Here is a 24846-nt window from a genome sequence, read left to right as displayed (position 1 = left end):
GGGTGATTAGGCTCACATGTGAGGGGATGGACTATAATTAGTTTTTGGGTGATGAACATGATGTAATCTAGACAGAATTCAAAATATATTATGATGTACATCCGAAAGCCATATGATGTTATAATCCAATGTTACTGCAATTAAAAAAATAAAATAAAATAAAATACCCACCAGGTGATTCCGATACACTGAAGTTTGAGAACCACTACTCTACAAGATGCATGCCAATAAATGATTACTGAATTGGGGAAAAAACAATCAATTGGTGTTTTTGCTTCTAGTCAAAATGGATGTTTAAAGAGAAAACTGACACGCAGCCATGACTGCCACACCAACACTACTATTCTGACGGCATTTGTGTAAGAAACATGAAAATGCCACACAACAGATGATGAAGCTACATCAAAGAGGGATTGGGAAGCAGTTAAGTTACTACTAACTAACTAATGTGTATACAAAATAGTATGTAAATGGCCAGCTTACAAATATCTGGTACTGCTGGGCAATTAAAGGACTGCAAAAGATAATTCCACAAATACCCAGAATGCACCAATAAATGTCAATTATTTACTAAGCCTACCGTGTGCCCAGCATTTCCTAGGTGCAACGAGGACACTGAGAGCTGAAGGAACTTAGAGCTAAGATAAGCTACGGCTAGAAAAAGAGCCAAAAGTAAAGAGGAGAAACCAGTGTAGGGCAAAGAATCTCAGAGAGGGCTTCTGAAAGAGGTGTTGCTTGAGCCAGGCCTTGAAAGGAGGAGGACTGACTCGTGTCAAGGTGGAAGGGATTGGCATATTCTAGATGGACAGCACTCCGAGGGAAGAAACAGTAATGAACAAGGACAAGGATGGCCACTACCTGAAACTCAAGTACACGGAGCACTAAGTGCCTGGAAGAGAATAAAGCCAATGAACAAAATGAAGATGAGGCCATGCCTATCACAGGGAGTTTTCAATGCCAGGCTACAGATTTGCTCTCTATTCAGACTATCAACCTTTACATTCCCAAGGCCTAGCAAGGGCCTGGGACATAAGAGCTCTGGATTTAGGGAAATTAACATTAACTAAGCACAATGTAGAGAAAATAGGTTGTTTTGCAAGACTAGTATTCACTTCTCCTTTTTCTAATGACGGTGCCTGTTTTTGAGGGAAGAACCCCTGCACCCTCACTGTCTCAGTCCAAGGCCTCAGTGGTTCTGACAACTGCTTTAGGGGTGCGCCAATCAAAGACAATCTCGGGAGCCAGGTTTAGTAACAGGGTGCAACATTGCAGGTTATAATCCTGAGGCCGCATGTGGCCACTGTGACCAAGGTCTGTCTGAAAACTATGCCATCCCAGAGGAAAGTGGAGCAGAGAGGCAGATTGCTGTAGACATGGTGTAAGTATTTGGCTCTAACTGAGCCTGACGTTAACTTACCCATGAATTCAGTCACCTGAGACCATATATTCATCTTTTGGGGATTAAGTGGAATCAAGCTGGGTCACTTGCAACCAAGAGTCCTGCTTAGCCTAGACATCACTCTATCATGTTTCCCATGAATTCCTGGGCATCTGAATTTGAGCACCACTGCATACAATCTTCCTCGAGTTTAGGAGTCAGGGAAACTGAGGAACAAAAAATATACAAGTTTTTACACTCGTAACAGTTTATGAGGGTTCTAGTTGTTCCACCTCACCAATACTTGGTCTTGTCAATCTTTTTAATCCTAGTCATTGTGCTGGTTATGCAATGGCTTCTCTTTGTGGTCTCAACATGCATTTCCCTAATGAGTAAGGATGTTGTACAGCGCTTCATTTGTTTATTGACCGTCGCAATAACTCCCTTCGTGAAGTGACTACTCACATTTTTAAAAAAGCTTGCTGCGGCATCACTTACTGTGCTAGTTCTCTGTGTATTCTAGATGTCTTTTGTCAGATATATGTAGGGCGAGCATTTTCTCCTAATTTGTAGCTTGGTTTTTGACATTCTTAATGGCGTCTTTTGAAGACAAGTTTTAAATTTTGATCCAGTCCAATTTTCCAGTTTTTTCTTTTATGGTGTCTCTAAGATCATGAAGATCTTCTCCTACGTTTTTTATTTTTCACATTCAGGTCTGTAAATCCATATCAAATTAATGTTTTTGTTTATAGTGTTGACGTAAGGGTCAAGGCTCATTTTTTCCCAAAAAGATATCCACTTGTTCCAGCATTATTTAACGAAAAGACTTTCTAGCACTAATTGCTTTGGCACTTTTGTCAAAAACTCAACTCACTGTATTTATGTTAGCGTATTTCTAGATTCTCTATTACATTATACTGATCTATTTGTTGATCTTTATGCCAATACCATACTGTCTTAATCACTATAGCTTGATAATAAGTCTTAAAGTCAGGTAGTTAAGTTCTTTTAACTTTCTTCTTCAACTTTAATTATTCTAGATCCTTAACATTTCTAAATAATTTTGAGGAACAACTTGTCAGCTTCTACGTGAAGTCTGCTGAAATTCTGATTAGGGTGATATTGAGTATATAGATTAATTTGATAAGAACGGACAGCTTAACAATATCAAGTCTCCCAATCTATAAACTCTCCCACAGGAGAGAACATCGGGAAGCCTCCAGACTCCATCCGGGTCTTTTTCCCGTAGGATCTGGCTCTGCAACCTTACCACACTGCTGTTATAAATCTTAGCCAAGAGTCCAACTATAAAGAGTCACATAAGTCCTTCTAATGAATCTCCAGACATAAGGGTGGTCTTGGAACCACAGCTCCTTTCTTTTTATTGCCGAGTCGTCTTCCACTGTACAGCTGAACACAATTTGTTTCTCCATTTACCTGTTTAGATTTAGATTGTCTCCAGGTTTTGATAACTATGAGTAAAACGACTAACAAACATTTGCATACAGGTTTTTGTATGAACATAAGCTTTCATTTCTCTAGGGTAAAAACCTAGGAATGGGACAGCTGGGTATATATATGGTAAATGTATGATTAACTTTAAGATTCTGCCTTTTTCCAGAGTCGCTGTACCATTTTGCATTCTCACCACCAACATATAAGAGAGCCAGCTGTTTGCATTCTTGCCAGTACTTGGTGTTGTCAGTATTCTTTTGGTTTATTTTAGCTGTTCTAATAGCTGTGTGAGATCCCATTACGGTTTAAATTTGCATTTCCCTAGAGGCCAATGATGCTGAACTCTGTTCATGTGGTTATCTGCCATCCTTATATCCTCTCTGGTGAAGTGTCCATTTAAATCTACTTAAATCTTTTGCCCCTTTTAAAATTGAGTTGTTTAATTACCGTTGTGTTTTCTTTCTACATTCTGGATACAAGTCCTTTATGTGATATATAATTTTCAAATATATTCTCTCAGTCTATACCTTGTCTTTTCATTCTCCAAACAGTATCTTTTGTAGAACAAAAGTTTTTAATTTTGATGAAGTCCAATTTACCAAATTTTTGTTTTATGCATTATGTCTTTGGGATCGTGTCTAAACAGTCACTGCCAAATCCTGGTTCATGAAGATCTTCTGTTTACTTCTAAAAGTTTTATTCTTTTAGATTTTATACTTAGTCCTATGACCCATCTTGAGTTAATTTTTGTATAAGGTATGAGATTTAGGTTGAGATTAATATTTCTGCATAAGAATGTCTAACTGTTCCAACATCTTTGTTGAAAAGAATATCCTTTTGCCATTGAATCGCCTTTTGTACCTGTCAAAAGACAATTAAGGGGGCCGGCCCAGTGGTGCAGTGATTAAGTTCGCAGGTTCCACTTTGGTGGCCCAGGATTCACCGGTTGTGATCCCTAGTGCAGACCTATGCACTACTTGTCAAACCACAGTATGGAAGGCATCCCACATATAAAGTAGAGGAAGATGGGCATGGATGTTAGCTCAGGGCCAGTCTTCCTCAGCAAAAAAAAAGAAGGATTGGTGGCAGATGTTAGCTCAGGGCTAATATTCCACAAAGAAAAAAACAAAAACAATTACGGCAACAGGATGAACCTTAAAAACATTAAGCTAAGTGAAATAATCCAGACAAAAAATGACAAATATTGTACGATTCTACTTATATGAGGTCCACAGCATAGGCAAATTCATAGAGACAAAAAGCAAAATAGAGGCTCTGGAGGGAAGGTGGAGCTGGGGTGGGAAATCTATTTCATCTTGAGTGAGTTTGGATAGTACGTGGTTGTGGCAGGAAAAATAATGCCCTCCCCCCCCCCCCCCCCCGCAAAGATGTCCACATCTTAATCCCAGCACCTATGAATATATTATGTTACATGGCAAAAGGGAATTTAGGGAGAAGATGGAATTAAGGTTGATAACCAGCTGACTTTAACACAAGGAGATTATGTGATTTTCTGGGTGGGTCCAAGGTAATCACAAGGGTCCTTAAATGTGGAATGAAGCAGAAGTAGTCAGAGTGAGAAGATGTGAGTAGAACACCACCTGCTTTTCTGGCTTTGAGGATTTTTAAAGGGGGCCACAAACCAAGAAATGTTGGCAACCTCGAGAAGCTGGAAAAAGACAAGGAAACAATCTGTCCCCTAGAGCCTGCCGCAAGGAATGCAGTGCTGCTGACAACTCCATTTTATTCCAGGGGGACCTGCAGCAGACTTCTGGCCTCCAGAACCGTAAGATAAGAAGTTTATATTGTTTTAAGCCACTCAACGGGTAGTAATTTGTTACAACAGAAATAGGAAACTACTACAACGGTTTTTGAGGAGTTGGTCCACTTCATCTCAGTTGTCGAATTTGCATCCACAGAGCTGTTTGTACTATTCATGTCCACAGAGTCTAGACTCTATAGTGGTATCTCCCCTTTTGTTCCTGAAATCGGTAATTTGTGTCTTCCCGTTTTTTTTTCTTTGCCCGCCTGGCTATAGGTTTATGAATTTTATTGCTCTCTTGTAAAAAACAAACAAACAAACAAGCAGCTTAGGGTTTCATTGATTTTCTCACTTTTTCTTCTGTTATCAATTCAATTTAATTCATTTTTGGTCTATCTTTATTATTACTTTTGTTCTGTATGATTCAGATTTATTTTGCTCCCCATTTCTAGTTTCATAGAGTGGAAGCTTAAATTATTGATTTGAGACCTTTCTTCTATTCTAATAAATGCTTTAATGTCTCTTAGCACATCTTTGGCTGTATCCCACAAATTTTGATACGCTGTGCTTTCATTTTCATTTCATTCAAAATATTTTAAAATTTCCCTTGAGACTTCTTTTGGATCCATGGATTGTTCAGAAATTCAAACTTGAATTTCTAGTTATCTTTGTGTTACTGATTTCTATTCTAATTTCATTATGGTCGGAGAACATACTTTGATGGTTCCAATTCTTTCAGGTTTGTATTTGTTTTATGACCCAGGAGGTGGTTTATCTTGGTGAACGTTCCATGTGCACTTGAAAAAACGTGTATTCTGCTGTTGTCAGGCAGAGTGTTCCACAAGTGTCAATTAGATCTACTTGACTGATGGTGTTTTACAGTTCTTGCTGATTTTCTATCCACAAGTTCCCTGGAATACTAAGAAAGGAGTAGTAAAATCTCCAATGATAATTGCAGATTTTTCCTTTCACTTCTGGCAGTTTTTGCTTTGTGTGTATGTGTGTGTGTTTTTGATGAGGAAGATTGGCCCTGAGCTAACATCTGTGCCAATCTTCCTCTATTTCATATGTGGGATGCTGCCAGAGCATGGCTTGATGAGTCATGTGTAAGTCCACACCTGGGATCCAAACCCACAACCCCCAGGCCACCGAAGGGGAGCAGATGAACTTGACCACTATGCCACTGGGCCAGCCCCATGCTTCGTGCGTTTTGAAACTCTCTTGTTAGGTACATTTACATTTATGTCTTCCTGGTGAATTAACTGTTTTATCATTATGTAATGTGTCTCTTATGCTCTTCTCAAACAACTTCTCTTAAAAATATTTTAAAATTTAAAAAGAAGAATCCAATTAAGAGGAAAACAGCAGACCCAAGAAACAACAGAATTAACTCATGAATGTCACGGGGGGAAAAAAATCCCAGTATGACAACTAAGCAACAAACCTAAAAAGCAACTGACACAAATTAGAGGAATAACTGAGAGGGCTCATTGAAGAACAGCCACAAAAAGATAACAGTTTTGAGTAAATAAATGATATGAATAAAGTGCTGGAAGAATTTAGTGAAAATGATGACAAATTTCTGTTCAATAGGGAAAAGAAATGCAAAAATACAAGTAAATTAAATTTTAACACTATTGCTTAAGAAAATAAAATACATACGTATCTGACAATATAGCCTCAAAATACATAAAGCAACTACTTTCAGAACTAAGGAGAAAAACAAATCAAACAGCAATCACAACTAAGAGACTTTACCACAGCCCCTTCAGAAACATACATCAAGCACAAAACACAAAATCAAACGACATAGCAGGTACGAATAAGATAGTTACTAAGCTCTCTAATATATAAATATCCAGACATAGAGTACACTTTTCAGTACACGTGACATTCACAAAAAGTTCTACGTGTTAGTCACAAAGGAAGCCAACAAATATCAAACGTACAATATGTTCTCTGAACAAAATGCGACACGGTAACAACTCAGTAACAAAAGGGAAGCTTAAAACAACAGCATCCTCACGTCTATAATGATTTAAAGCAAACAAACCATATTAAACAATCCTGAGTTTAGAGAGGAATTTGTACAGGTAATTATCAAATACTCTCAGATAGATGATAAAGAAAGCTATACAGGTCACTATTTGTGAGATACTAAATAAAGTGCTGTTTATAGAGAAAGTTACAGATTTGAATACATTTATCAAATGCCAAGAAAGAATGGAAATAGATGAGTTTATTAGTATTCAAGTTAAGAAGCTAGAAAAAGAACAATAGAACCCAAAAAATAAAAAAGGAAATAATAAACTTAAGAGCAGACATCAAAAACACCAATATAAATAATAACAACATAGACAAATTTTTTGCCAAGACTGTTGAGAAACAACAGAATGATAATGCAAAGAGTGAATAAAATCATACTAATAAATAAAAACAAGAGGATACAAACAAAACACAAAACTTAGTTTCTTTTAGAAAAAAATAACTATAGGTAATAGGAAAAATAAACTGAACACAGAGAAAATGCTAGAGATAACAGAAATACTAAAAACTATGTAAAATATCATGAACTATAAACTGACAATCTTGAAAATTCAGATTTAACTTTAAAACAAGATTAGCAAACTGAGTTCTTATTTTTATCACAATTTGGTCAAAGAACACCGTATGTCCAATATCATTATGAAAGAAACAAAATAAACAGTAGCTAATCCTTCTTCTCAATCCCATGAAGTCCTCAGTCCAGAAAATCTTGCAGTTTCAGGCCAATTTCACAAAAGATAAAGAAGCAAATTTCTACATAAACTATCAGTTAACTGAATCCAACGAAGCATTAAAAAAGAAATCAAGTTCAAATTGTACTTGAATAATAATGCAAGAACAGTTCATCATCAGAAAATCCACACAACTAGAAGGACCCACAACTAAAACATACAACTATGTACTGGGGGGATTTGGGGAGAAAAAAGCATTAAAAAAAAAAAAAAGAAGATTGGCAACAGTTGTAAGCTCGGGTGCCAATCTTTAAAAAAAAGAAAATCTATTAGTGTAATCTAGCACATTAAAGATTAATGGAAAAAAAATTACGTTCTCAGGGGGATACAGAACTAAGCACTTGATAAAGTCCAAGACCTATTTCATTATGAAACACTATAAATTATGGTTTGATAGTAAACTTAGGAGTATAAGAGAAACCATTTGACCTTGATTCTTGAAACGCTGTCCTCAAAGCAAAATAATTTAATGACAGCGTTACACTTCCTTCCCTCCTGGTCCAAACACCCTAGTAGGTCCTGTAGGGAAAACAATTATACAATCATAATATTGTAAATGCTACTCACTGGTTTTTAACCTTTATAATATGATCAGAGCACAGAGAATGTAAATATCACAAGCTTTGTAATGCACAATGACACAAATTAGGTACAAGCAGTGGAGGGCAGTATAGAGACACTAATTTCCTCAGTGAAAGACCTGAAATAGTATCTAAAGCAGTTGGAGGGAAAAAGAGATTTTAGAATATGCCTTTAAATCTAAAAGGAAGGCAACAGAAGAATTATAAACAATGTAAGTGAGAAACCAGAAGCTTTCCCACTAAGCAGGAACAAAACAAGGATGTCTCTTCTTACCACTCCTTTTCAACATGGTACTGGAGTCCCAACTAATGCAATAAGACAAGAAAAGGAAATAAAAGGTATACTGACAGAGAAGGAAGAAAATAAAACTGCCTCTATTCACAGATGACATGATTTTCCATGTAGAAAACACAAAAGAATCAACAATAAAACCTGTTGGAACTAACAAGCTATTATAGAAAGGTTGCAGGATGAAAGGTTAATATACAAAAGTCAATCGCTTTCCAATGTACTACCAACGAGCAAGTAGAATTTGAAATTAAAAACACACTACCATTTATATTAGCACCCCCAAAAGTGAAGTTCTCAGGTATAAATCTAACAAAATATGTGCAAGATCTCTATGAGGAAAACTAAAAAACTCTGATGAAAGAAATCAAAGAACTAAGTAAATAGAGAGATATTCCATGTTCATGGATAGGAAGACTCAATATTGTCAAGATGTCAGTTCTTCCCAAGATGATCTATAGATTCAACACACTCCCAATCAAATCCCAACAAACTATTTTGTGGACATCAACAAATTGATTCTAAAGTTTATACGGAGACGCAAGACCCCAAATAGCTAACACAATATTGAAGAAGAAAACAAAGAACTCTTAAAACTCAACAATAAGAAAATTAACAACCAGGGCCAGTCCTCTGGCTGAGCTGTTAAGTTCATGCGCCGTGCTCCGCTTTGGTGGCCCGGGGTTAATCCTGGGCGCAGACCTAGCACTCCTCATCAAGCCATGCTGAGGTGGTGCCCCACACTGAGGAACTAGAAGAACCTACAACTAGGATATACAACTATGTGCTGGGGGCCTTCTGGAGAAAAAAAAAGAAGAAGATTGGCAACAGATATTAGCTCAGAGACAATATTCCTCACACACACAAAAAAGGGGCAGAGACCTGAACAGACACCTCACCAAAAAAGACATATAGGTGGCAAATAAGCATATGAAAAGATGCTCCACATCATACATCATTAGGGTAATGCAAATTAAAACAAGATACCACTACAGTGCAACATCCAGAACACTGACAACACTAAATGCTGGAGAGGATGTGGAACAACAGGAACTCTCATCACTAAGCACTGGCAATTCTAAACAATGTCAGTGATAAAATATTCTTCCTTGAAAAATCTTTTGTTGGTCTAAATCCTAAACAATTGTGGTTACTGCTGAGTTTTAATAATATATGTGAAAGAGTCAAATTAGCACATTTTCACTACTTACCCTTTAATAAACCCTACTTTTACATAGAAGTTAATCTGAAGAATCCCCAGTTACACACTTGGCTCCCAACACAGACAAAGCTACAAGCATTTGTGTGGATGGTAAATTTCTAAGTGGTCCAGAACAGTCCAAACTTGCTTAGGGCATCGTCTCCTCCAATCCCTGTGGTAGAGTCCTACTTGTGTACGACAGAGTTGAAATAAACAATAACACAGTGATCGTAAAGGTGAAGACAGAGAACCTGAGTTACTTCAGTTCTATCTTCTACTCAACAACTTGGGGTTTTGTGTTTAACATTTAAAACTGAAATAGCTCAAAATTCGTGATATACTAGGTGTAAATTTTAGCTCATGCATGAAATATTTTACTGAATTTGAATAATATCTTTAATACTGAATGTATTCTTTTAATGTTAGTTGCTTTAAAACTAAAGAATAAATCAAGAAAATACATTTGTAACATCAGTGGAACTATCTGGTGGTTATCTAATTTGTGTCTTTTGCAGATGTTTCAGTTTTATTAAAATTCACTTATTAGTTACCAGACAATTGCTTATATAAAATATTATTATATCAAACTAAAACCTAATGACCAAAATTCAAACTATTAGGTAACTATAAATACTATTGAGTAAATAGTTGAGCTTTTTCGTCCTGCAGGAACTTGGGAAGTTAGTCTTAATATAAAGAATTCATTAATTATATAATTAACACAAAATTATTCAAATCTTAAGTGTGGTACACATACTAACATAAAACATGAACACAGTAGAACTCAACAATAACAAAAATTCCAAAAAGGCAGGCGGGAAGAAAGTGACAGAAGCTATGTGTAGATCTATTTTGAAATATATAATATCTTCAGTTTTGCATATAGCTTTATTTTATGATTAGTACTGAAAATAATTGTAGTATAAAGAAGGGAGGTATTAAAAAATGATGCACTTAGAGAGCCAAATATCCTGGGTATGGCCCTGGAGTTAAGCAGCAGTCTCGCTCTAAAATCTGTAATCTTTATGGTTCTTTATTGTCAAAAGAACTAAAAGCACTACATATTCAACGCAATCGCTATCAAAATGCCAACTGCCTCTTCTGAAGAAACGGACAGGCGGATCCTAAATTCATATGGAAATACAAGGGACCCCGAAGAGCCAAAACAATCTTAAGAAAGAACCAAGTTGGAGGACTCACACTTACCACAAAGTTACAGCAATCAAGACAACATGGTACTGGCATAAGGCTAAACATATAGATTAATGGAATGGAATTGAGAGTTCAGAAATAAAGCTATACGTCTATGGTCAACCGATTTTTCTGACAAAGGCGCCAAAACCATTCAGTGGGGGAAAGAATAGTCTTTCCAACAAATGGTGCTGGGGAGCTTCCAGTTTGCTGAACCCAAGTACATGCTGAGAAGGTAGCACATTCACGTTCCACGGAGACAGAAGCTCCTCCACGAGGGACCCTCCCAGACCCTGCCTATATACCTCTTCACCTGGCTGTTCATCTGTATCCTTTATAATGTATGTAAAAAAAACCCCAAAAACCAAATAGTGCTGGGACAACTGGATATCCACATGCAAAAGAATGAATTTGGACCCTACCTCATACCATACACAAAAATAACTCAAAATGGATCAAAGACTTAAATGTAAGAACTAAAACTATAAAACTTTAGAAAGGTCAGAGGTGTAAATCTTCGTGACCTTGCATTAGACAATGGTTCGTTAAATAGGGCACCAAAAGTATAAGCAACTAAAGGAAAAATAGATAAATTGGGCTTCATCAAAATTAAAAACTTGCATCAAAAGACTATCAAGAAAGTGAAAAGACAATCCACAGAATGGGAGAAAATATTTGCAAATCATATCTCTCGTAAGGGTCTAATATGCAGAATATATAAAGAAATTCTTGTAACTCAACAACAAAAAGACAAAACCTCAATTTAAAAATGTGCAAAGGATTTGAAGACATTTCTGCAAATAAGATATACAAATGGCCAAAATGTATATGAAAAGATGTTATTATCATGACTTATTACGGAAATGCAAATCAAAACCACAACGAGATGCCACTTCACTCCCACTGGGACGGATATAACTAATAAAACAATGAAACATAACAAGTGTTGGAGAGGATGTGGAGAAACCGGAACCCTCATGCATTGCTGGTAGAAATGTAAAATGGTGCAGCTACTCTGGAAAAGAGTTCCAACATAAAATTACCTTATGACCCAGCAACCCCACTCCTAGGTATATTCCCAAGAGAATCGGAAACATAAATTCACTCAAAAACTAGTACATGAATATTTATCGCAGCACTATTTACAATACCCAAAAAGTCGAAACAATTCAAGTGTCTACGCGTGGATGAATGGGTAAACAGAATGTGGTATATCAATACAACAGAATATTATTTTTGGTCATAAAAAGGAACGCAAGCACTGACACATGCTACAGTATGGATGAATCTTGAAAATACTACGCTAAGTTAAAGAAGCTAGACACAAAAGGCCATGTGTTGTATGATCCCATTTATATGAAAGGTCCAGAATAGGTAAATCATAGACAGAAGTAAATTAGTGGTTGTCAGAGGATGGGGAGGGGGCGATTAGGAAGGACTGCTACCAGATACGGAGTTTCTTTTTGGAGTGATGGAAATGATAGTGGTGATGGTTGCAGACCATCGTGAATATAATAAAAACCACTAAATTGTACATTTTAAAATGGTGAATTTTACGTTATGTGAGTTACATCTCAATGAAAAACAAAACTATAATTAGCAACAGTTAAAAGTGGTGACCTCAGTGGGAAAAGAGCATCGCTTTACTCTTCATTTAATATCATCATTTTTTTAACCATGTGCAAATTATTCAATAATATAAAAATTCATATACATGTACATATATATGCCTTTTGCCATGGCCATCCAATTGATTCTTCTCTAAGAAGTTCCCCCACTATTGAGGAGTGGGCCTCAACAGTCATGACTGTCCTACATAACTCTATGCCCTGGCCATAGCTGACTGGTCCGTGAGTGGACCCCTGACTCCACGCTGGGCCAATCAGATTCTCTAACCCTGGAATACGGTATTAAGATAAAGATGCTAACTCTGTGGGTTGGAACTGACAACAAGGGAAATTAGGAGCTGTGGAGCAGAGAAAGATAAAGTTCCTGTGCAGAGGAGAATACAGCCTAAGGGCGAAAAACTGAGACAGGTTGCTTGGATTCCTGCTGGCTTTCCAGTCCCTGATCCCATTCTGCAGCCTCTTGGGATACCAAGCAACCTGCTGCCTTTGGGTTCTACAGCCTCATAAGAATTTTTTTTTTCAGTGGCTTACCAAGGGCGGGGTGGTAGGAGAGATCTAAAGTGGGTACAGACAAAAGCAGGTGAATTATCTGTTTAGAATCACAGGGACAACAAAAAAGCAGATGGACTTTTAGTCGATTTTATTATTGCTTTAAATTCTAAAATGCTAGTGATCACACAGAGCTCCCTGCCCTCCTCCACACCACTGCCTTTCTACAAGCTAGTCTAGTCTAGTCCTGTTCAATACAACCAAAGGACCTCGGATACAGCCAAAAATAACGATCTTGACCCAAGCAACAGTCTAAAGAGAAAACAGGGAAGGAAATCAGAGTTGAAAAGCATTCCCACTTGCTCTGAAATTAACAGCAGTTATTAATCCAAGTAAAGAAAATTTCCTTTTCTTAAATAAAAAATGATTAAAAGAAAAAGAAGCACACAAAACTTTTTTCCCCCCAAGATTCCTGCCTTTGTTAAAGGGAAGCAATTTGATATGGGTCACTAAATGAACAATCACTGTGGGGACTGAGCCAACAGCATTATGCACATAATAGAGCCCAATAAAGTAGTCTTCAATCTTAAGCCTTTGGACCTCAATGTCCTGTATATAAAATCTTTTAGAAACTGGAACTGAAACATTAAAGGCATTTTATGAAGGCTTATTGGAAAAATTTACATATGAACAACTGTAATATGGCAGTTATAAATTCAAAAAACAGACTGGTTCACAAAGATGAATTATGATTCATATAGTTATGATTGGCCACTATGAGAATTTCAAAGTTTCTCATCTAAACTAAGAAGAATAGGATTTGCATGTGAAAGTTAACTCATACCTGGTCTGATCACATGCTCTGAACCCATATAGGGTCTACCAGGACTGTCCTAAGTTTGAGATTTGTGGTCACAGTAACCACCCCAATTTACACCACTTCTGATTGATGATCAGTTTTTCCACTGCCTCTGTTCAACAAATGTTCATTGAGCACTTTCAATGTGCAAAGCGTATTCTAGAGAAGGAGGACATACTGGTGAATAAGGCAGACACAGGCCCTGAATTTCCAGAGTCAAAGATAGCAAAGGAACCCAAGAAACAAGTAATTTGGACGATATGCTTTACATGCTAATTTCCAGGACACACAGGATCCTGTAGTGACATGGAGCAGGGGGTACCTAATTCAGGTTCCCAAAGGAAGAGTAAGACTTAGCCAGGAAAGTGGAAGTGGGATGAGAAGGGGGGACCTGGCAAAGTTAACAGCCTATGCAGAAGGTCTAGAAGCAAGGTTCAAAATCAAAGAACTGAAAAAGGGTTCAATAAGAGGGGGAATGCAGTGATGAGGTCTGAGGGCTAGGGAGGGGTGGAGCCAAGAAAGGCCTCATAAACCACAAAAGACTTGCATTACTTTTCTACCTGGGGGAAGAATTGATTTAAAACAATTTCCTATTAAACCAAAGAGTCTACAGAGTTTAACACCTGACATACTTCTCACACAAACATACCTGTAATGCTGTTATTATAAAGATATTCAATATATTCACAGTGATAGAAAATATAGCAAAAATACATACTATACTTCAGAACATCTTCTACAAAAAAACCATGACTGTAAGACAGTATTTGTTTCTCCTCTATAAGACACAACCTATATGGGATTAAGACATTTTGGGGGAACTATATCAACAAGGTCCGGGTCCCCACAACAACTCACAAAATTTAGAAAATACTGTAAAGCCCATATTTTATATCTAAATTATACCCTTTCAGTACTATGAGGAGATATCCCCCTTAGGATCATACACTTAGGAGACAAAATCTGACTCAAATACACCCAAATGTGTATCAAATATAAAATCATTGCATTTATCCAGCAAGATTAGGGTACGGGGTAGTTCTCACAAATTTTCTAAATATCAGTAACTGGAACTTCACCCTTTAAGCACCAGAACTTTTTCCTTTTGAAGGATTTTTCCTAAAAAGTATCTATCTGTCTGCACCCTCATAAATCCACTGTTCAATTTAACCTTCACTCCATATCTTGGGGCCATTATTTTGGACATCAATTATAGGTTTCAGGATTCATTATAAACATCAATTACTAGCATTTAGTGGAGGGACATATTCCCCTTTCTCAAAGCACTCTTGATATATAGTGATTAAAAAAAACACATAACACAGGTTTTCTTTTCTTCTTTATCAGGCTGTCAGTGTCATTGGCTACAACCCGGCTGCCTACCCAGGCCTCCTAATTTGCTGTCTCTAGTCGCAGCCTGGGAAACCAGATTGATTAAACTAATTCAAATTATAGGGAAAATGAGTAAAGAGTTGCTAAGTGTGCCCCTCCTACAAGAAATACATTTTACGCCATCAGTTTTGGCTGCTGGGGACTATCCAGCTTCTTCTTAGGAGTCCTCACTAACATCCCACGAGGTTTTAAACGAGCTAAGGCCAATCCAGAACTCTAAGTTACCTTCCGACAAGTCAGGTGCTACGATCTTAACACGGTGATTTCTGTCTGGGTTTGCCTCCACCACTCCTAACGCAAAAAGACATGGGGGAGGGGGTGTCAAAATGCCCAGTTAACCATAAAGAAACCTAAATTTTCCTTCGTACCCTTCGCAGAAAAGCAGCACTAACAAGAACAACTGCCACCAAAATTTACTAAGCTCGTCCGCAGCATTCTAAGCTCTTTCTAGGCAGAAACTCGTCTGAGCAGTTCGACACTCCTTGCTAGCTCCGACCAAGAGGAGATGTACACCAGGCAGGTTTTCCAGCCGCCCTAACAGAAAAATTAAGCGATGACACGAAATCTTATCTCGAAAAGAGAGGATGTGTGTAACAGTAGTTAGAACCAACTTCTGCCGCGAGCGAGCACTCCCCCGACACACCGGAAGTTTGGAAATACCCTGCAGGCTTCCCATCGGCAAAGTGCTGTGCCCTCAGCCCATCTCTGCGGGCCCTGCCGACGGGCAAGGACCTCTCCGGCTACGGCCGCCCGCGGCTCGGCCCCGCGTGGGGACACCCAGGGGAGCGAGGCCGTCAATCACGGCCGGCCGCCGGCTCCCCCGGCATAACCTCGGCCGCTCGCGAACCGCGAATCGGGCAGGTGGGAGGCACCTGCGGCCGGGCCCGGGGCCGGGCGTCTCGGCGCAGGCCCGCTGACCGTCTCGGCCGCGCGAGCCTCGAGGTAGCCCCGCGTGGAGCCGGGCCCGGGCTCGGCAAACTCGGCGGCCAGCCCGGCCCGCCCCCCGCGCCGCCACTCACCGAAGAAGCCCTGCACGATCCCGAGCGGCTGGCTGAGCCAATCCTCCCCGCAGGGCATCTCGCCGACGGCCCGGGGCCGGCACGGCCCGGCGTCCCGCGCCGCGGCTCCTCCTCGGGGGCTCGGCCGCTCCTCGCCCGCGCCCTCCCACGCAGGGCGAGCCTCGGGACGCGGGCCGCCCGGCCTCCGCGCGCCTCCGGGAACGGCGGCTGTGGCGGCGGCAGCCGGGGCGCTGCTGGTGACGGGCAGGCGGCGCGTGCGGGCCCCCAGCCTCCACTTCGCACAATGGCGGGAAATAGGCGCCGCCGACCGCGCTGCCTGCGACCTGGGTGGAGCTCGCGCGGGGAGGGGCGCGGGCGCGCGCTGCGCGGCCCCGCGGGCGGGCGGGCAGGCGGGGAGGCGGGGGTCCGGCGGCCGGGGGCGGGCCGCGGCGGGGCGGGGCCGAGGCGCGGCGGCGGGCCGGCCGCCATCTTGGAGTCGGGCAAAGGGGAGGGCAGGCGCGGCCTCGCGGGGGCTGTCGCGCGCCGAAGCATCCTTCGCATGCCCAGGGCGGCGTGTTGCTGTTTGTCGCCCTGTGCCATCGTGAAGGAGGAAACTCCGAAAATCTGGTTTATTTATTCACAACAAGGCTTTGTCCAGGTCGGAGGCCGCAACAGCCGGAAAGCACAAGCCCAGGGAGACCTGGGAGTCATCTCTGGGCAAAAGTAGTGGGTGAAGCAGCCTTCGGTGTCCGCCCACCTCCTCCTGGTGATTTTTCAGTTGTTAGCTGGTGGCACCTTGTTCTGCCACAAGCCCAGCTGGGCTAGGGCGGCAGGATATCTTGCCGAGAGACTCAAGAAACGACCGGGAGACTGCGGACGAGACATACAGATTTATTGGGACTTTCTTAAAGGGAGAATGTCCGGTGGCGGCCGGCTGGACGGACATGTGCACCCCCAACCGCCCCCTAAGAGAAGCTTGCTTAAGTAGGCGGAGGAACAAAGGATGCATGCTTGCTAAAGGGCTGTCCTTGGTGCGACCAGCGTCCCCAGGAACAGTAGCTCACGTGGAGGAGCTCTGTGTCCCTGTAAGACGCGATGTTCTTCTCCTGGGATAAGGGAGAGTCCGGGCTGGCCAGGCCCAGATCGTTACAAATCCCGGTAGCTGGGCTGCCTGCCCAGAAGGGAGCCAGAAGGACACATGGTTGCAATGGGCCTGGGGGTTTCTGCTGAGCAAGCAAGGCCCCAGCCCTACACAACTCTTTTCTCTGGCGCCCTGCCCGAAACCCTCTCTAGTGACTTGGACGTATCTATTTAGATAAAGGGGACTTTGAAAGACCCCAAGCTCCCTTTGCTGTCATCACAGGCACTGTAGTAGAGGGACCAGTTCCTCATTGAGAGGCAGGCTCCGAACTGCGAAAACGCATGGTGATCTGCGTCTGTTTGGAAGCCTGAACCAGCCAAGGGGCTTTGACGAGGCTCCTGCCCAACGTGGATATGAGGAGACCCTCAGAATGAAGATGGTGGCATCAGCACATACAAGTGGTCAAATCTACGGTGACCTTTTAATGAGGAAATTTGGAAAATGTCCAGCGAAACCGTGTTTCCCCTAGGCCTGGAAGGTACCTGAGAAAACCCCAGTCTCCTCAGCTGAAAATAGGGCATGTTCAAAGGAGGAGGATGGTCTGGAGTCTAGAAAGTGGGGAGCCGAAGAACAAGAACTGAACTGAGATCTCAGGCCGTCTTTAGGGTAAAAAGGTTTCATTTATATTTCTCGTTGTGAATTAATTAATTGGCATACTGGATTATACATGTGGCTCTTCTGAGTTTGGGTGAGCTGAGAAAATTGAGTTTCAAATCCAGGGCATTACCACAACTTGGTTCATTCCTTCCTTCCCTTAGCAGAGAGGGTTGCCAACTCCCTGGTATTGAATGGAGAAATCCCATATTTTAGCTTCGTGGCTATTAATATGCAAATTAAATGTAAGACATGAAAATGTCTGCTTTTAAATCATCATAATTTCAGATTTGCTTTATGTGAAATTGCAGCTGGACACCAGTTCAGCAAGGGCTAGGAACACTTCAGCTTTTGGTCTTTCCCTCTGAACAGTATTTAGTGATTTATAAACAAACAATTGCTCAGATTTTACTTAAAGAGATACTGTAGTCATTCTGAGATGTAATTATTTTATAATGTGAATAATTTCACCCTTTAATTTTTCTGTGGCAAGACATTTTGATATGACAACTAAGTAGTTATGAAAATGTAAGAGGCCAGGGGATGGTGCATGAGGGCATATCTCTATGGCAAGATTTTTTTTCCCACCACCAGTAACCCTAACTGCACTTCCACCCCTACCCAAGTCTGTATTTTTTAAGGAAGGCATTAAGTAACCCTGTCTGCAAGTAGTTATTGAGGGCATTGGAAATACTGGGAGGAAGAGAGAAGAGTCCATCCCTGCCCCCATGAATGTACAGTCCAGTAGGAGACTTATTCCTAAATAATTATTCATTTACAGCCATGATAGGTGCCAGGTAAGAAAAAGTGAAGTTCTGTGAGGGGAATGAACAGCACCATCTATTCTACTGAGGAGAGGTGTGGGGTAAGGGGGAAGTATGCTTTGAGCTTTCCTGAAGATGTGACATTTACACTAGGACTTGAAAGGTAAGTAAGAGTTAGCTAGGGGAAAATTGTGAGGGAAAAGTGTTCAAAGCCTAGGAAAACAAAACATGTATAGAAAAATTAAAATAATCACAATTTATTATATGACTTGGCTATTAATAGTATTCACAAAGTCATAATAATGGTAAAATTTGAATGTTGATCCAAACAACATTATAGTTTAACTTTATTAGGAGGCTAGGGGTATGAGAAGGATTCATACATGTGATGAGAACAAAGAAGATCAAAACAGAAAAATCCTCATCTTTCATCTGAGAAGTCAACACGTAATGCAAAGGGGAAAAAAAGGAAAGATAAGAGTGGCAAGGTAATCATGTTAATTTAGAAATACAGAAATACTGAAAGAATCAGTTGAAAGAGTTGAATGTAGTTGCCTCCAGGGTGGGGTAAATGTTTCTTTTAAACGTTTGCTAGTTTTCTATGTACTTACTATTAATTCAACCCTGACTGCACCAGAATTTCCACTAGATTGTAAGATCCTTGAAGCAGTGATTTTGGTATTTGTATGCTGTTTCATTCCCTGGCAGCGAGAAGAGTGCCCAGCATCTCATATGCACTCAATAATTCGTTGCTGAATGGATAATGCACACCTTCCATCAATTGCCTAGATCTCTGCTGTAGACAATGAGACACATCAAGTATTCTGTATACTTAATTTTCTGGGACATCTTTCCAGGCCTTTTGACCTATTCCAATATGGACTTGTTGCCTTCTACTTCTGGTGGCAAAACTGTCTTCCTAGGATCTCCTACCACCGTTATCCTAAAGATTCTCTTTTCTTCTTTTATCTTTTCATTGAGACTGAAAAAAATCTGTTCCCTCTTTCTTCCATAGGTGTAGATAGGTTGCCCAGGGAAGAACTGCATTTGCTAGCTCCAGAGGTGTAGCTGAGGCTGGTTGCCCAGCTAGGGACTACATCTTTCAGCCTTCTTTGCAGCTAGGTAGGGCTGTGTGATTAGGTTCTTATCAATGAGCTGTGAGTGAATGAGATGTCTGGCACTTCCACTTCAATTTCTTAGGAGGAAAGATTTGGCCCTGGAGGTGTTCTTTCCTTCCTGATAGTGAGATGGTGATGACTAGAATGACCTTGTGTTAGAGACAACCTGGATTTTTCTATGAACCCTGCATTCTGAGGTCTCTTTGTTACAGCTGCTGGCCTTACTGTATATAACTCAGAAATTGCTATCAGCAGTGGGGTGTTCTCATAACAAACAGAAAGGAATGTGGCTCTAGTTTAAGTGGTTGGATAGTGGGTGGCGACAGGTGAAAGACAAAATGCCCAGTGAAGGACAGGATTTTATTCAGGTTGTTGCAATAGGAATGTTCATTCATGAACATCTCAAAGAAGAGGGTTAAAATTGGAGGTTTTATAAAACAAGGAGTCATTGAGGATGGGCAGAGGTGGGTCTTATGTTGGAATATGCAACAGCAAGGTGGTCCTTTATAGTTAGCCCTTTCTTGGAACATAGAACACAAAAGGAAGAAGGGATTTCTTTTTTTTTTTTTAAGCTTCAGTGCATGGTTGTGTATCCTAGTTGTTGGTTTTTAGTTCTCTATGTGAGCTGCCGCCACAGTATGACAACTGATAGATGAGTGGTGTGGTTCCATTACTGGGAAACAGACCCAGGCCATGGTGGCGAGAGTGCCAAATTTTACCACTAGACCACCAGGGCTGGCTCAGGGATTTCGTATCTATCACTGTTTTCTGAGTACTTGAGTGGGTACAACAAACAGGGAAGTTGGACTCATCGATCAAGTCCTGACCTTTTTGGGCCAGTTGCTGCAGAGTTTGTGGATCAGAGTTCTATTGTCAAATATAGTCTGGTCATTGTTTGTGTATTCAGTCTCAGAAAAATTGTGCAAGCCACATATGTAATTTAAAAGTTTTTAGTAGTCACTTTTGTTAAAAAAAAAATATCCAACCGGGTAAATTTAAAGATCAAATTGGCTTTATTCAGTGATTCATGAATCAGGCAGCATCCCATCTAGGAAATAGAAAGCAGCTCCGCTGAGCTGTAGAAAAGGAAAAGTATTTAAAGGCAGAAAGGGGGTGGGAAATGAAATTATTAGCAAAGAATCCATTGTTTCAGCAAGCTCGCCCTTCTAAGGGGAATGGAAGTGGCCTATTCAGTGGATTTCCTCACTAGTGCTGACCTGGTAATTCCAGGATGACTGGTTAAAGGTCGCATTCCTGGGAGAGGCTGAAACTGCAGTTAGGTTAGGTATTAAGTCTTGGTTTGCTGATGCGGGGCTTAGCACAAGTGACTCCATTTTGGGCCTGTTGTTTCCTTTTTAACAATCACCCGCTTTGATCAGACTCTCAGCTTAACTGAGGGATGTGATCAAAATGTAAGGAGACATTCAGCTACTGCTCTGTGGTTCCTGCAGCTTTTGTTGATCCTTTGTGTGGTATTTATAAGTCATGATTTTTTTTGCTTAGTCTCTCTGATATTCACACGTCACAACTTCAGGTTCATGATCTTTAAGTCAGTCATTTTCTTCATTCCTTTTCTGATGTTCCACTATTAGGGAGATCATTTGCTTGGTGGTTAGTGACTGTGAACATGCATTTAAAGCTTTTGAGAGACTACAACACACTAGGGAAATTATTATAATTATTATAAGCAGGATAATTAACAGTGTATGGAGTGCACTTTGGAGCCATGGTCCCCAAGACCCAAACCCTTACTCAAATATGTCCCAGAAAGACTTTGTTGAAGGAGTCACCTGTTTAAGCCAAGTGGCTTGCTCAGCGATCTTATCTAACTGAGTTTCAACTTCTCCAGAAGTGTTAATTCAGGTACAGCAGGTGGTGTTGGCCACAGCGTAGACACCTCCTTGCTCAGCTAAAAGATAATCAAGGGCTATGGCCAGAGAGTCTAAGGATTTGTGTTGGACAGCTATCATTTTAGCAGATGATTCCACAGCACTTTAAAGAGTTAAGGAGAGGTTCCCAATCATAGCCTCATTTACATTTACTCCTAACCAGGTATGTATGGCCCTGCCAAAGGAAGCGAGTCCTGAGTCATGAATGCCTCCTGGTAATTCCTGTTTGAATCTGTTGCCCAGGACTGGAAAGGTGACAGCCATAGAGGCCAGTAAAATTTTAAGAGTCTGTAGGCCACACTGGCAGTTTTATTCTGGTTACCCTTGCCTTGAGTCCTTTTCTTTGCATGGAGCCTAGACACAAAGTTCTCTGGGTTTGGGGTTATTAGCCAGAGATAGGTAGATGGACCAGGGGGGTTCTAGGATCATGGACAGATCAGAGTTTTTGATGACAAATCCAGCAAGCTGAAAGGTTACCACCCTTAGCAATGGCCTAGGAGATATGGGTGATGGTGTTATCTTTCCAGGCCAATGCCAGAGTAAAAGGAAGAAAGAGAAGAGAAGGTTTCATGTTTAAAGTATGAAGTCTTGGGGGGAAGCAGTCTACCTCAAAGTTAGCTAGTTTTCTTCCTAGTCCGTTTGATTTGGAGGTCTCCAGTGTTTGCATAGGACCAGATGTCAGGTAGAGCCTACTTTTAAGATCTAAGTTCCTGAAGTTTGGCTGCCATCTGGGTGGTGAGGAGGACTCGATATAGTCCCTTCCAAGGAGGTTCAAGGGCAGTCTTTGTTCGTAGTGATTCCAATTCAAAAGTGTGGCAGAAATTAGAAATGTTAGTTTGGGGAGTTGTAGTCAAATATTTGAGAGAAGAATTCAGGATCCAGTCCAGTTTAAAGGTATATAAGAAAACTTTACAGACAATTAACAGGATCAGAATCTAATACAAAGGTGTAAACATAGTTTTTCTCTACAGTTATCCCCATTTCTTTTTTCCAAGGATAATCACAGTAAAACTAAATTGTTTGCATTAAACATGGCCTGATTATTTACACAAGAGAAGCAAAAATAGAGATTGACCATATCAATTCTTTTAAGACTGCTTTGCTGGAACTTTGTAAGCAAGGTACTAGGTTGGTTTTTCCACGGGGCTTTATTGGCTCTGTAAAGTCAGCCATAGTTCCTTTAAACTGTCTGATCATATCTGAGTCTATGCATATCTCTTTCAAATATGGCAATCCAGTCAAAGTCTTGGTAATATAGCCTGTGTTTCCAATTGTGTCCTGTTACAAAGAGGACAGATTCTTTTTTTTTTTTTTTAGATTGGCCCTGAGCTAACATCTGTTGCCAATCTTCCTCTTTTTTTCCTTCTTCCCAAAGCCCCAGTACATAGTTATATATCCTAATTACAAGTCATTCCAGTTCCTCTATGTGGGACACCACTACAGCAGGGCTTGTTGAGCAGTGTGTAAGTCCGCGCCCAGGATCTGAACTGGCAAACCCTGGGCTGCTGAAGTGGAGTGTGAGAACTTAACCACTTGGCCATGGGGCCAGCCCCAGGAGAACAGATTCTTCTTGAACTTATGCCAATAACTAACTGTATTGCCGTGAAAAGAATAATTAAGAGTTTCTGAATTTTGGAGGGATCAGGAGGAAGAAAAGGTAAAAATTTCGTTTTTGTTTACAGTGGTATACATTCCACATTGTTGCAAGTCATAGATAGCTTCAGAGAAAAGGTTTCCTTAAATCTGGAAAAACAAAACATTAAAGAACCAGCAGTGTTTCAGACAACGAGTCATAAAAATTATAATCATCCTCCTCAATTCGTGTTATTAATTCTTGTTCTTTTTGAATCCGGTTTTCTTCATTAGTTCTGGACATTCTTACCCAGTTCAGTTTTATAATCTTAAAGTTATCAGAAACCCGTACTTGTCAAAATTATTTCCATAAAGCTCCTTGAACATGAAGCACTTTTGCAGGAACACTTTTGCAAAGCATCAGAGTAAAACAATAACTCTGTAAATGACAAAAGACTTAAAAGTGCCTATTATTAAAGATCTGATGAGAGTTTGTTAGAATGGAATTGACAAGAGAATTTGCTGTGACACACAACACTTCAAGATAATAACTGGAATTATGACTGGTAACATTATACCAATTACTGCATTACTGTCCAAAAGAAGGCCCTGTGTATACTACCACCACTTCCTCCTATGGACCCTTGGACTGGAGAAAGGGTTGAGCCAGAAGACCTCAACAAATGGGGACTGTGGACTGGGGGCTCCACATAAAGAGGAACTGTGAACTGCCACGAAGAGCCCCCAGTGGATCTTGGGACAGAATCAAGGGCTGGGGTTTCCAATCAAATGGGGAATTGCAGACTGAACCAAGGGCTGGGGACTCAAGTTCTGAATGGAAGAGTCTGCCAGCTCATGCTGACCCAGGCAGCCCTGGAATGGAAAGCCAAGGAGATCAGGAGCTCAACGCAAAGAAAGTGCAGCTCAGAACTGAGAGGAACTTACCCTGGCCCTTGGAAATGGCAAGAAAGACAGTGCTCAAAAGGTTCTTGGGGTACTACACTTGTTTCTTGTCGTCCCCGAATGCCATCAGAAGTTTGCTTTGGATCCCATTGTTTTCACTAAATCTGTTAAAAAAGAGTTCAACTGAGTAAGTTTAAAGATCAAAGTGGCTTTATTCAACAATTCATGAATCAGGCAGCATCCCATCTAGCAAATAGAAAGGAGCTCCACTGAGCTGTAGAAAAGGACAAGTTTTTACAGGCTGAAAGCAGGTGTAAAATGAAATTATTAGCAAATAATGCAATGTTTCAGGCAAGCTCGCCCTTCTAAGGGGAATGGAAGTGGCCTATTCAGTGGATTTCCTCACTAGTGCTGACCTGGTAATTCCAGGATGACTGGTTAAAGGTCACATTCCTGGGAGAGGCTGAAACTGCAGTTAGGTTAGGTATTAAGTCTTGGTTTGCTGACGTGGGCCTTAGCACAAGTGACTCCATTTTGGGCCTGTTGTGTCCTTTTTAACACATTAAAAGAAGGAAAAAGAAACAGGTAACATCAATTTTAATAATATATTTAACCCAACATATCTAAAGTATTATAATTTGAACAAATAATATGAAGTTTATTAATGGATATTTTAGGTTTTTTTTAACTAATTTTTTGAAATGTGGTGTGTATTTTACACTTACAGCACATCTCAATTCAGATAGCCACATTTCTAGCTCATTAGCCAAAAATGGCCAGTGCTACCAGATTAGACAGCACAGGAAAAATTGGGGCCTTCAGGTATTGTAAAAGCTAATCAATTCATTATTCGAATTATAGGAGG

The 24846-nt window shown here is 40.5% G+C and overlaps 2 protein-coding genes across 4 annotated transcripts in view; one reads left to right on the top strand and one right to left on the bottom strand.

Moving 5' to 3' along the window:
* Nucleotides 1-16389, bottom strand: part of MCMBP (minichromosome maintenance complex binding protein) — a 44729-nt gene extending 28340 nt beyond the window's left edge. The window contains exon 1 of one of the 2 annotated variants that reach the window (XM_014849223.3): nucleotides 16022-16389. In XM_014849223.3, the coding sequence (XP_014704709.1) occupies nucleotides 16022-16079 (58 nt within the window). In that variant the 5' untranslated portion in view covers nucleotides 16080-16389. The remainder of the gene's footprint in view (nucleotides 1-16021) is intronic. The other variant, XM_014849224.3, reaches the window with a different exon arrangement.
* Nucleotides 16390-16464: 75 nt separating this feature from the next.
* Nucleotides 16465-24846, top strand: part of SEC23IP (SEC23 interacting protein) — a 56765-nt gene continuing 48383 nt past the window's right edge. Inside the window, exon 1 of one of the 2 annotated variants that reach the window (XM_044749823.2) lies at nucleotides 16465-17747. The gene's annotated coding sequence lies outside the window, so the exon portion shown is untranslated. The remainder of the gene's footprint in view (nucleotides 17748-24846) is intronic. The other variant, XM_070482186.1, reaches the window with a different exon arrangement.

This window comes from Equus asinus, chromosome 2 (assembly GCF_041296235.1).
Source record: "Equus asinus isolate D_3611 breed Donkey chromosome 2, EquAss-T2T_v2, whole genome shotgun sequence".
NCBI classification, from domain to species: domain Eukaryota; kingdom Metazoa; phylum Chordata; class Mammalia; order Perissodactyla; family Equidae; genus Equus; species Equus asinus.
This window is presented reverse-complemented; position numbering and strand designations above follow the sequence as displayed.